General features: G+C 34.8%; 1 protein-coding gene across 1 annotated transcript in view; it reads right to left on the bottom strand.

The window, feature by feature from the left end:
* The window catches only part of gbe1a (glucan (1,4-alpha-), branching enzyme 1a), a 138,113-nt gene that overhangs the window by 50,831 nt on the left and 74,272 nt on the right, over positions 1-13,010 (bottom strand). Inside the window, exons 8-10 of the mRNA XM_052566505.1 lie at positions 9,185-9,300; positions 8,195-8,322; positions 6,211-6,309 (exon numbers count right to left, since the gene is read on the bottom strand). Of these exons, the coding sequence (XP_052422465.1) occupies positions 6,211-6,309; positions 8,195-8,322; positions 9,185-9,300 (343 nt within the window). The remainder of the gene's footprint in view (positions 1-6,210; positions 6,310-8,194; positions 8,323-9,184; positions 9,301-13,010) is intronic.

Genomic DNA, 13,010 nt, shown 5'->3' with positions numbered 1-13,010 from the left:
AGCATGTTATCATTCTGAAAATGTTTTTTTTTTTTACTTTTAGTTAGTGTAGTAATTCTAATTAGATTTAAAGACAACAAAACTACAGTATATAAAATAAAAATAAAATCATGCTGAGCAATGGAATAACTAAATAAATCACAAATTATGACGATGCAAATAAATTAATAAAAGATAAAGAGACCAATGTAAATAAATAACTTGATAAATTGAGTAATGAAAAATAAAATGCTGCTGGCTGGACTGCATTGTGTTCTTGTAAGCATATCATTCAGACACATCACAAAGAAAGCAAACTACTGTTGTGCCATATGGCTCTGAATATGACCATGCAATAAAAGCCTTAAAGAACCTAAATAAGATGTAATTGCTAAAGATACAGCTAATGAAAGTGAGGAGGACAGAGAAGAGAAAAACAAATGTGTTTTTAAGGAAAAGCAAAGTGCAAACTGTGCCTCCATGCAAGTCATATGCAGCTGTAATTCCTCAACTGTTCAGTAGAGGGAGGAATGAGTACACAAACTTCAGACAAAGCTTTAGGACAACTGGAAAGACTTCTCTAAAAACAGTCACAAGTTAAATATTAAGAACTCCCATGCTCCCATGGGGAAAGATGGCAGATTTCAAATTTGGAGATCATATTCTCCTCTAAATCTCTCTGCTAACACATTCAATGGCCAATCAAGACTTGAAGCTCGAGAAAACAGTACTGCTGGCACAACATATCATCTTCTCTCTCATCATACGTTTACAATAATTCCACATCTCCTGAAATCTGCTATTTAACCAAACCAAACAGGAAATGCACATGCCTTAACCACAGACTTAATTACTGCAAACACAGCTCCCCCGCAATCACACACAATCAGTGCAGTCTGACGGGAGAGAGAGCCAGTTATCTGCCTTAGCGATCACCATATCTTCTTTTTTCTCCATCCATCTCCCACATTTCTCCTCCTCAGACCACAGGATGGGAAATAAAAGTATATCGATACATAATTCATCCACCTGAGGTTGAACTAAAGCTCCAATGTGCTCGATTGAGGAAGCCAAAAAGAGTGACTTCCCATTACAATTATGCGTTATAAGCTTTAATTGTTCCTCTTGAGAGCAGATGAGCACGAGGGTGGGGTGTTGATGTAGGTGTGGATGTAATGGAAAATTATTAGATAATTTGATTTAATTTGCTTAAGCAAATTAATCAAATCAACAGCCACATGGAGCTTAGCACCATGAATTAAACAAATAAGGTCTGTGGAGTACTTTTAGCCAGGGAGGCCAGAAGGATATTAATCTGTTTTCTAGTGGCACTGCTGGTAATTACACACGATGGCTTTATTTGCCACCATGACCTCTTTCTCCCAGAGCACACAAGAGATTGCTCGTGCATACAGTAAACTCAGATGTAAATAAATGCTCACGACTACACACAGATAAAATAAATGATCAAACTCATAACAGACTAAAACTTGCTCACAAAGATCCACGCCAAGTCCTTTTGTAGTTAACAATATACGTAATACTTGAAATACAATAAGGTACTGTTTGAGAGGTTGTGCTGTATTGTTAATATAACCATGTTAGCTATGACATGCACTGGGTGTGCTTATTGCTTTAAGGGTTACTATATAAAATAAACATTTTGCATAAGAATAAAAGAAGATCAAACAGTTACAGTATGTAATTCTACAGGTGCTTTGAAACCATATAGTGCCATGTGGTGAAGGAATGTTATAGCTGCTACTTAATCTTGTAATATTGTTTAAGTTTTATAAAACAAAACACAACACAAATTAAACAAATTAAACAAAAACGTAAAAAGACAACACAAACAAAACTTCAACAACATAAATGAAACAAAAACCTCAAACAACACAAACCAAAACCTCAAGACAACAAAAATAAAACTTCAACACAAAAAACAAATGAAACAAAAACCTCAAACAAAACAAAACCTCAAAACAGCACAAACAAATCTTTAACACTACATAAAACAAAAACCTCAAGACAACACAAATAAAACTTCAACACAAAACACAATTTAAACAACAACCTTAAACAAAAAAAAAAAAAAAAAAAAAAAAAAAATCCTCAAGACACCACAAATAAAACTTCGACACACAACACAAATGAAACAAAAATCTCAAACACAAACAAAAAACCTCAAGACAACACAAAAGACACTTCAACACAAAACACAAATGAAACAAAAGCCTCAAACAACACAAACTAAACAAAAACCTCAAGACAACACAAATGAAACTTCAACACACAACAGAAGTGAATCAAAAACCTCAAACACAAACAAAACAAAAACCTCAAGACAACACAAAATGAAACTTCAACACAAAACACAAATGAAACAAAAACCTCAAACAACAAAAACTAAACAAAAGCCTCAAGCCAACACAAACTAAACAAAAGCCTAAGAAAAAAAAAACTATACATATATAGGACCAGGCCTGGGACATTATTTTATGTTTGCTTTTTATTTTGTGCGCACCAGTCGTCCGTGAGGGGCTGGTGCGCTGTTTTGTGTTTATTTTTGGAATTATTAAAATGTTTTGATTGTCCGCCGGTTCCCGCCTCCTTCTTCCCGCCTCCTTCTTCCCGATGATATTGAGTTTTAATATTATTACATATATATATATATATATATATATATATATATATATATATATATATATATATATATATATATATATATATATATATGCTATACACACACGCACACACACACACACACTTATTGCTTAAAATAAAACTTCAACACAACAAAACAAAACCTAGACAAGAAAAACCTAAACAAGGTACAAGATACAAAATAAATAAAATTAAATATGCTATGATGCTTATGTGGGAATGTGAATTTAAGTAATGCACAAAGAAACACCTATATGATACTGTACGTGTCAGTTGACCTCTCCTCCCAACAGACAGCAGCAGACATTATAACTGCCACCCGCCACAGGCCACCAGAAACTCATTGTGATCTAATCTGCTTTTCAGTTATAACTTCATTTCCATTTCTCTACTTCAGGAAGTATGACTGAACTCGCGCTCTCCTCTCTGCCCCGCAAATCAAACGGCATCGTTAATAAACCTATTGATTCCACATATTAATGTATTCATCACCGAATACAGTGAGGGAGAGAGAACAGCTGCTCTCTTTATGGAAATCTCTAAAGATTTCATTAGCTTTTGGGGAGGTTTCATTACGGACCGCGGCCCTCTTCTCCTTCTGTTTCTCTCCAGTCTGTTCATCATCTGCATTATCGATTCGGAGAGGCGGACATTTTAATTTCACAAGTGAGCCACGCTCAGCCGACCTCCGTCACAGCGCAGCTGAGAAGCCCTAACACAGTGTGTGTGACATAGGAGGAGAGGACGAGAGACACAGAAAGAGAGAAAGAGGTGGAATTCAGAATTAAATCAGGAGGGAGTTTGCCCTTTTGAACAGCTCATTGTGAAAGAGAGAGTTATGGCACGGAGAGGTGAAGCATGGACAGGAATTTCTTTGTCTGAGGGGGGTCACAGACGCAGGGTTACTATAGTTTGTCAAGGGATTAAAAGAAAAGTTCATCTAAAAATGAAAAATTCATTTACTCACCCCCATTCTTGCAAACCCATATGACTTTCATCTAAAAATACCATAAAGCTGGAATACAGGAGTTGGGTTGTACTCAAAGTCTTCTGAAGTCTCTTAAGTTCAGCAAAGCTGCATTTATTTGATCTATTCTAATACATTAAAAAATTAAATTTTTTCCTGTAATGGGAAAACTGAAGTTTCAGTCTCCAGTGTCACAAGATCCTCCAGAAATCATTCTAAAATGCTGATTCGCTGCTTAAAAAACATTTCTTATTCTTACTATCAATGTTAAAAGCAGTTTTTTTCAGGTTTCTTTGATAACGTACAAAAGAATAGCATCTATTTGAAATAGAAATCGTTTTTAACATTATAGTTATACAATCATGCAATTTAGTGATATTTAGATATTTAACTTAAAATATTACATAAAAACACAAAAGATTATTAGTATAACTTTTAGCATGATTTATTTTTGTAAATGTCTTATTTAAAGTTTGCGCAACAGAATTTATAATAAGATATGCAAAACTTTAAAACCATTGTCATTTATACCACAACTGGGGCATAATTTGACCATACACCAGCATAAGATGAGATTTCAGAGCTACACTAAAACAAATGATAAGATTTTCATTAAGGTTAATTTATTACAGCTACATTTTAAAATAAATGTTGAAAGTTAGTTAACTAAATTTATTTAAACGTAGCTAAAATAAATTGATTGCAACCACGTACCGTAATTTTTTTTTTTTTTCAATGAATATATTTTTCAGTGTATGGCTACAATGCTAATGACACAAATTTTGGTTTGTTCCCACACAAAGCTATCAAATGTCTTTAGAAGACCTGAAAAAGGACACACATTGTACCTGTATGCTTTTGGAAAAGAGCAGCATCACCATTCCACAAACATCATAATGTCACTCGGGTTTGAACCACAGTTGTGAGTAAATGATGTATCAAATTTTCATGTTGCGATTAACTGCTAATGCTTTTATCACAGTATACAGTCTTATCATGATATTGAAATTTAGTTTAAAAAAGTGTTGTCATAATACAATATATCAGGTTTAATAACTTTTTTCTTATAACAAAAATAGCTGAACATTTAAATAATACAGTTGATTTGAACAATGTGTTATTAAATATTGGAATTACCTTAGATTAATTAATGTTTAGAATCATTTTTTATTGGAAGTTTATGTTAAGTAATGAATTGACTAATGTAAATCAATGAAGCCTTAATGTAAAGTGTGACCGAGCAATATAGAATCAAAACATTTCCAAACAATATCTAGGGCATGTTTAGTCCAGATAAAAATGTAAAAAAGTTATTTTAATAAATAGCCTTTTAAGTCTAAATATTTAAGTATCTGGCACTGTGGTGCACACCATAGCGAAAACAAAAATCTGAATGGCTGTTTAAATAATTTAAACATGTTTTGGAAACAGAAAGTAGCGCAGCTGTTTGTTTACAGGGTTTCCAGGGTAACGGCTCCATTTCTGCTGTTCTGCGCCATCTGCTGTAAGAGAGTACGGTGCGCTTTCTTCCAGAGCGTCTCTCACGCATTCAGCCATGAGCTTCTCTTCTGTGCTTTGTTTACACACGCTCTTATAGCGGTGTTATGCAGTGTGACCATTTGTTGGGATAAGTGTTCTTAAAATGCATTTAAAATTCAGAATAATTTGTAATAAATAATTGTTATCTGTATTTTTAAGTGCCCACGATAACAATATTGTACGTAATCATTATCGTGATATATCGCATTACCAAATACGGGCACATGTCTAAAATGATGACAGGGCTGTCATTTTGGTGTAAACTGTTCCTTTAAGATTGTAAACAGGGATACGCTTGATATTCTGTGCTCAGCTAAAAGGCAATACAATTTGCAAGTCTGTTTTTTATATGATTGAATACGATTTGTTTCACTTGTTTTCAATTATTTTTCGGGGGTTATGTTCTGGTTTGGTGCCAAGCGTGAAAATTTTGACTTTGCTATACGAGACTTGAAAGCGATTAGAGTTTTGGAAGTCATATTGAATAAGCCTGAAGAACGAGAGGAGAGTGTGTGTGTGTGAGAGACAGAACAAGCACAGAAAATAAATAAATATTAAATCACACAAATACAAAGGCTTGCTGTAATAGAGAGATAGAGACGGGGATATCAATACACAAACCTTTTAATGGCATTCAAAATGCTGCCAAAGGACGAATGAAAGATGAGTAAAGTGGGACTGAAATAGAAGCCCAACAGAAAAAAAAAGTGGGCTGCTATCTGAACTGGCTGTGCCAGATCTCAGATTACTCTGAACTCACGATGCAAACTCAAATCAATACTCTTCCTTTTGTCATTTTAAAAAGGCATCGTCATGCAAAAACCTGGCTCGAATTAAAGTGGAAATGCCCACGCTGATACATGCGTAGATAGAGCTGGGCCAGCAAGGGATTTGGATGCTCAACAGCCACTGCGCAAAGACTACAAATACACAGCTTCATAAAGAGAGATGACCTCAAAACAGTGAACTGCAAACATCAAACAACATCATTTGCACAGAACCAAACACAGAGGAGCAACATCTGTGTGGAGAGGGAGAAATCACAGGAGACGGAAGCTCACCTGAATCCATTTGTCTGGCACGGCCATGGTCAGACGATAATCAAAGCCCAGTCCTCCCTCTTCAATGGACCTGCACAGGCCTGGCATCCCTGATACATCCTACACAAAATCCATCAGGAATGGAGAGCAGTAAAAAGTGTGTAAATGTGATTGCTTTTTGGAAAAATGCAGATTAAGCTTTGTCTTAAACAAGCTGGCTTCTATCTGATCCAAGCTAATCATTACAAATATCTAACCATTCTTTAACTAAGATACATTTAATTGGCAAGCAAAATGACATCAGATATTTAGGGCCAGATTTAAAAAATTAGCATTACACCACAATTCCATAAAAGCGCAGATGGGAGGAGAAAATTATGTGGGTGATTCATTAACAATTACCAACAATTTAGGTTTTAAATAATGGCACAAATACCAGTTTAAAATACCAATGTCAAACGGTTTGGTATTGTCAGCTGTTAGTAAATCTGGACCTTAGTCTTGTTTTCTTAAAAACAAAACTACATTAGTTTTTGCTTAAAACAAGAAATAAAATATCAGCAAATGACTAATAAAATAATCGTATTTCCCTTTGCATTATTTGTTTGTCTTGCCCCACAGACACATTTTTTTAAACATAAACTTACTTAATATCTTACATCACTTTGCTTCCCAAGTAAATGTACTGTATCTTGAATATTTGTACTGGAAAACAAGACAAAGATATTGAGGAAGATAATATTTTTTTGCAGTTTAATTAAAGTAAATGAGGATTAAAATCCACAAATGACCCTAAAAGCATCATAAAAGAGTTCCAAACTATTTTTCCACGTGTCCTGAAGTTTTGTATATCTCATCTCCACAAAGCCTTTTCCTCTGGCAACAAGAGCATTGAATCAGTTGAACTCATGAATCAAATCAGTCATAGTTGTGACTGAATCATTCAGACTGGTTTTGTGAATTGGATCAACTGATTCACTGAAAACATTTGATGTAAAAAAAAATATATATATTCACAAATTGGACTACTTTTCTAACAAATGTGCCAAGGATAGCTGTGGTGGATGTCATGATTTTCAGTGGATACTGACTCAAATTCACACAAAGCTATTAACCAGTTAATATACCTTAGACCAGTTTAGACTACTTTAAACTGGAATTGTCAGCAAAGATAAAGCCAAGGTGCAGAGAACACATGATATATAGAGAGAACATTTTGGATTGAGTCTTCCAGTTCCATTGAGATCTGACTTGTCCAGTCAGTTTCCCACTTTATATGCAACATCAGTGTTAAGAAAATGTAAGGACTGAATATGGCCATCCAGAACACACTTTAACCGATGGAGTCACTTTCTTTTGCGAACCTTTGATGCTCGAAAGCAAAGTATCCATTGGTTGGAAGGTAAGAATGTTAATTTCAAAGAGGTTTTGAACAAAAAGATTAATTTCAGATTTGATTTCCCTGCAGTGAGAGGGGTTTGGGACTGAGTAAATGTATGAAACGAATGTTGCCTGGTTTGAGGCAACCCTTGAGATACAGCTTCTGTCCATCTTCAGGGATGCTGTTGTACTCTTCTACTTCCCCGATCATTCTGTACTTTTGATTAATAACATTGGCAGATGGGTGAATTAAAGCAATTTGAAAAATGCCTGCTTGAATTACAACCTGCCTGTGGGTCATACGAGACCAGCGAAGAAGAGAGTGAAACAGATCCATACGGAGCCTGTCCCTGAAAATCTCTCCTGCTCTTTTCTTGAATCTTTTGGCCTTAATCACCCAATTATCACCCTGATCCATTAGCCACGGCATTCAGCTCCGACCTCACAGGAGCTTAGATTTAAATAAACGCACCGGCACAGAGCAGGAGAATTGAAAAGAATTACATGAAATTTCCACTTGGGAGTGAAAAAAAAAAGGTAATGGGAGCTGTAATTGGTGGGAAAGAGGAAAAATTATACCCCCTGTGAAAAAATAGAAATGCACCCGGTGCAGGTAGACTCTCACCTCTGCTACAGTGATGCATTGTGGGTAGAGCTTGTGGAGAATGTAATTGGCCAGCATTAGATAGACAAGTGCGTCTTCATCCACTTGTATCCCGAAGTACTCGCTGTAGTTCCCCGAAAACGACGTGCCTGGGCAAAACCAGATAATTTGACTGTGCGATTCGGAGGAAATTGTCCAGTGGGATATGGATTAATGGCACCACAAGCTTTTCACAAGTCTAATCATTTTACTGTAATATGTATAGAGCTGCCAAGGTCTCCCATAATTTATGATAATGGTTTAAGAAGGCCTTTCAAATCTATTCATGCAGTTAGTACTTTTCCTCCATGTGCGATGATTCAGAGCTTTATTAATACAACATAAATGACATAGTTGACATGTCTCTTACACACTATTCAGGAATCAGTGCATCAAAGCCTTCACATTTCATCTAATTGAACTGATTCAGAGATGTACAGAGGCTTTTATACAGAGTCGCTCTCTATATAGACCAATACAGACAGTAAAACTTTACATATATGAAGTACACCATTTTCTTCTTGAAGTAAGTAACATAGTACATGGACATAGCGATGCATATTAAATAAATTAAATTAATCCGTAAATCTGTTTCATTTTCAGTAAAAAATTATGTGTTTATATAGGATAAATGTTAGACCTACTTGAGAACCAGAAGCAAAATTCCATTGCATGTTTCCAGAGAGATGGCTGTGTCTGTTATTAATATTTCTAAGCCTATTTTCTCATTTTAAGCATGAATTAAACAATTTAGTGAGTTTAATGGTAGGATTGGAAAGCTTTAATTTCAGTTTTTACAGTAAATCAGCATACAGCACAAATAGTATAGGCCGATTCCTGAACAAATTACTTCTTTTAGTTCTTTTTACCTTGATACTTCGATATTTCAACAGAAAAAGACTAAATACTATAAAGACAATGATTTGTTTTTACAATGAATGATGGCTTGTTTACAGGTGCAGAACAACTAACCGATGCCATGGTGGTGGTACAGCATTGAAGTCACAGCATCAAACCTGAAGCCATCAAAGTGATACTCCTCCATCCACCAGCGCAGGTTGGAGAGGAGGAACCGCACCACCTCCCAGCTGTGGGAAACAGAGAAAGACATTTCCTCCAGAGCTTCCACATAACATCGACCCTTACATGTAATAAAAATCCAAAAATCAATCAACTAGAACACACTCTGGTGCATATAAATACAAAAAATCAAAAAAAGAAAGCAAAATGTCAAGCTGTTCACAAAGGACACATTGTACTTGTAATATCTGTTCAATGATTGACTCATCTGCCACGATAATGTTTTTAAATAATCTTCATTTGGGAATTATCTTCAATATTTAATGTAATTTTCGTAAATTGTGTTTAATTTGATTGAGTACTAGCCATTTCATGTAATGATTTAATTTAAGTTGATTTTAAGTTAAATTGATTGACAGTGCTTAAAACACACAATTGAGAAATGAATTCCTTCTCTGATTAAATAGTAGCTGTTACACAGGGTTGGTTGATTCAGCCCAAAAAGACAGATGGAGAGAGAAAGAGGAGCAGCAGGTTGGGCGGCTGGTGGTGGTGTGATTCCCTGAGGAGAACGATGAACAGTGTGTGAACGAGGAGGAGATGAAACTAACTCAAGACTGAAACCATTCTTTCATGAGAAATGGCACTCTGAGAACAGCCTCCTGCTCTCCATCTATGACTCTTACTGCTTTCCTTCGTCCAGAACCGTTTAAATCCTGCATGAAGAGTATTACCCTAATAATGTCCTAGACCAGGGATGCTATGCTATGGATGCCAAAATACGATAAACCCCTTGAAAGAATTATGCACATTTCATATACTACCAAGACCCAATTATTCTGTGCAAAGAAAGCACTGTATTAATGCAGAAGTATAAATCAGCCTTAAGGGTTCTCTGTTCTAAGTATAGATATAGGTAAAGATAGGCTACATTCGATTACAGTATGTGACACCACTATGACATTACCAGTTTGTTGTGTGTGCAACTTATACATTAAATACAATGTATAATTTGTACATTAAATAATCTGTCATAGAGTATGAAATAAATACCCTCCAAACCCGCGTTAGCTCTGTTCCTGCAGGAATGCATTTGCATAGACACAATTAATATTGATATTTCCACAGTATTTGCGATGCAGAAATATACTTTTGTTTACATTTTGCAGAACAGATGGAAGAAGATGTGCATTTGGTTTGTTTTGTTCAGATGTTCGGTAACTTAGTGGTCATGTGAGGAATTTTCACTCTTTTCCGTGTCAGATGTATATACATATACAGTATAGGCTAATACAGTGAGGCAAATCAGAAATTTCATGAGCTGTTACTCCAGTTTTCAGAGTCATGATCCTTCAGAAATCATTCTAATATATTGATTTATTACCAGTGCTGGAAACAGTTTTGATGAGTAATGTTTTTTGGCACCTGTGACATTTTGTTTAGGATTATTTGATGAATAGAAAACTAAAAAGAACATCACTGATAGTAAATCAACATGTTGTAATGATTTCTGAAGGATTATGTGACACTGAAGACTGGTGTAAAGGCTGATTCAAATATATAAATATATAAATATTTAATATATAATATATTAAAATAGTATATACAGCATATATTTTATCTATATATATAAAAATAACCTGTAGATATACAGTATATAATCCAAAGTAAGTTTTTTTTTCTCTTACTCAAGTAACTATTCAGACTATTACTTTTACTTTTATTTGAGTACAGTTTTTGGGTACCCACCTCTGCCCCGATATATATATATATATATAATCCAGAGAATAATTACTTTGTGTTAAGTCGACAGCATTATTTTCCTGAAAAGTAAAGACTTTGAATCAGTTTTTACTCAAACAATGCTGCTAAAAAGCAGCAGCAAGTTAAATACTGAAGCACACACACACACACACACACACACACACACACACATAATGTCCATATATACATATGCAACCCTGAACCACAAAACTTGACTCGCATGGGTATATTTGTGTGTGAGTAAAAATGTTTTTTCTTTATCAAGGAAGTGGCAAGGTGAAAACTAGTTTATAATAACATTAAATAATTCAAATACAGATTTTGATTTTCAAAGACTTATTATTATAATAACTGATTATTTTCCCCCCGAAAATGCAATATTTTTCATACGGAAATTGTTGAAAATACACAACATCAACATATGACAGCCTATGAACTTGGTCAATACCAATCTTATTAATAGCTTATTAATAATTTACTCCTTGCTGATCCCTAGGGTTCCCCAGACCCCAGTTTAAAAACACCCTGCCCTAGAAAACACCCTAACAACTGCATACAAAAAAATAAATAAAAATTAAAACCTACGTTTTTGCACAGAGATATACCACTCAAAATATATAATATAAAAAATATAGAAAATCTAAAATTCAAGTTTTAGTACAGAAACCCACTCAGGGTTGAAGTAAACTGAATGTATCCCCTGATGCACACCGTGATATCCCATTCACTTTTTGGATGAGGCCCCAGCACGGTCTCTCCTCTTTCTCAATCCTTCATTCCTGCAATTAAACTAAGTACCATGTTTTCAACAGTGGGCCTATGAAGACATCCCAAAGTAAATCTAACTTTCTCGCCGTCCCCCGTCTCGTGTGCATTCAAACATGTGATTAGGTAGAACAGCAGGGGTTCAATCCTAACAACGTTATGCTTTTAATTCTTTGATTTTAACAGTGTTGTAAAAGCATTCAGACTCACCGCAGGAGCGTTCACTTCATTAAAAGCGATAAGAACCTCTAGTTACTTCACTACTTTTTTAAACCTGCTCACCACATTGGTGTCACGTCCACAAATAATATCTACAACCACAGCTATATTTCCAAGCAGGCACTGATGTATTCAGTCCACACTCATAGAGATGTGCTTAAAGTCATAATCGTGTGCTTGCATGCTTGTATGAATACATACGAGAGCGTTCACTGCAGTACATAGCAGCAGGCCTTGGTAAGAGTCACCAGGGGTGGTTAAAAGGAGTTTTGCCTTGGCTTTGTGGAAACCCTGGAGGTGTTTGGTTCAGTCCTGTACGTTTCAGATTAATAACATTTGGACTGACCCAGGAGTGCATAGCTGTGGGGCTAAAGAATTGTAGCCTCTACAGAAGTGATACAATACAGCAAATAAACAATATCATCAATTTAAGATGAGGGAATCTGCAGGGGTCTTATCAAGGACTCTGGCAAAAGTAAAACTTACACACACACACACACACACACACACACACGCACACACACACACACACACACACACACACACACACACACACACACACACACACACACACACACACACACACACATATATATATATATATATATATGAACATATTCACACCCACACCTCAAAGCCAAACTCTAAAAACCTGAGGTTCCAACCTGATCTATCTAAACTGCTAAAATTGGAACATCTGCATCCGACCCAATATTATTCTATTCTATTCTATTCTATTCTATTCTATTCTATTCTATTCTTAATAAAAGAAAACATTAATTAAACAATAATAGCAAATATTTATATTACATAAATAGTTAATAAAAGTATTCATTTATATTTTATTATTTATTTTTTATTATTATTTTACATTATATTACATTATTTTATATTATATAAACATTATAATAAATTATAATAAAGATAAAAATATTATAATATAATATTAAACATTATAAAATATTAAAATAAAAATAACTATACAACAACAAATATTTATATTTATATTGCATAAATAGTTAATACAATA

This window comes from Carassius gibelio, chromosome B10 (genome assembly GCF_023724105.1).
Source record: "Carassius gibelio isolate Cgi1373 ecotype wild population from Czech Republic chromosome B10, carGib1.2-hapl.c, whole genome shotgun sequence".
NCBI classification, from domain to species: Eukaryota; Metazoa; Chordata; class Actinopteri; order Cypriniformes; family Cyprinidae; genus Carassius; species Carassius gibelio.
The sequence above is the reverse complement of the archived record's forward strand: the minus strand, read 5'-3'. Positions and strand labels throughout refer to the sequence as shown.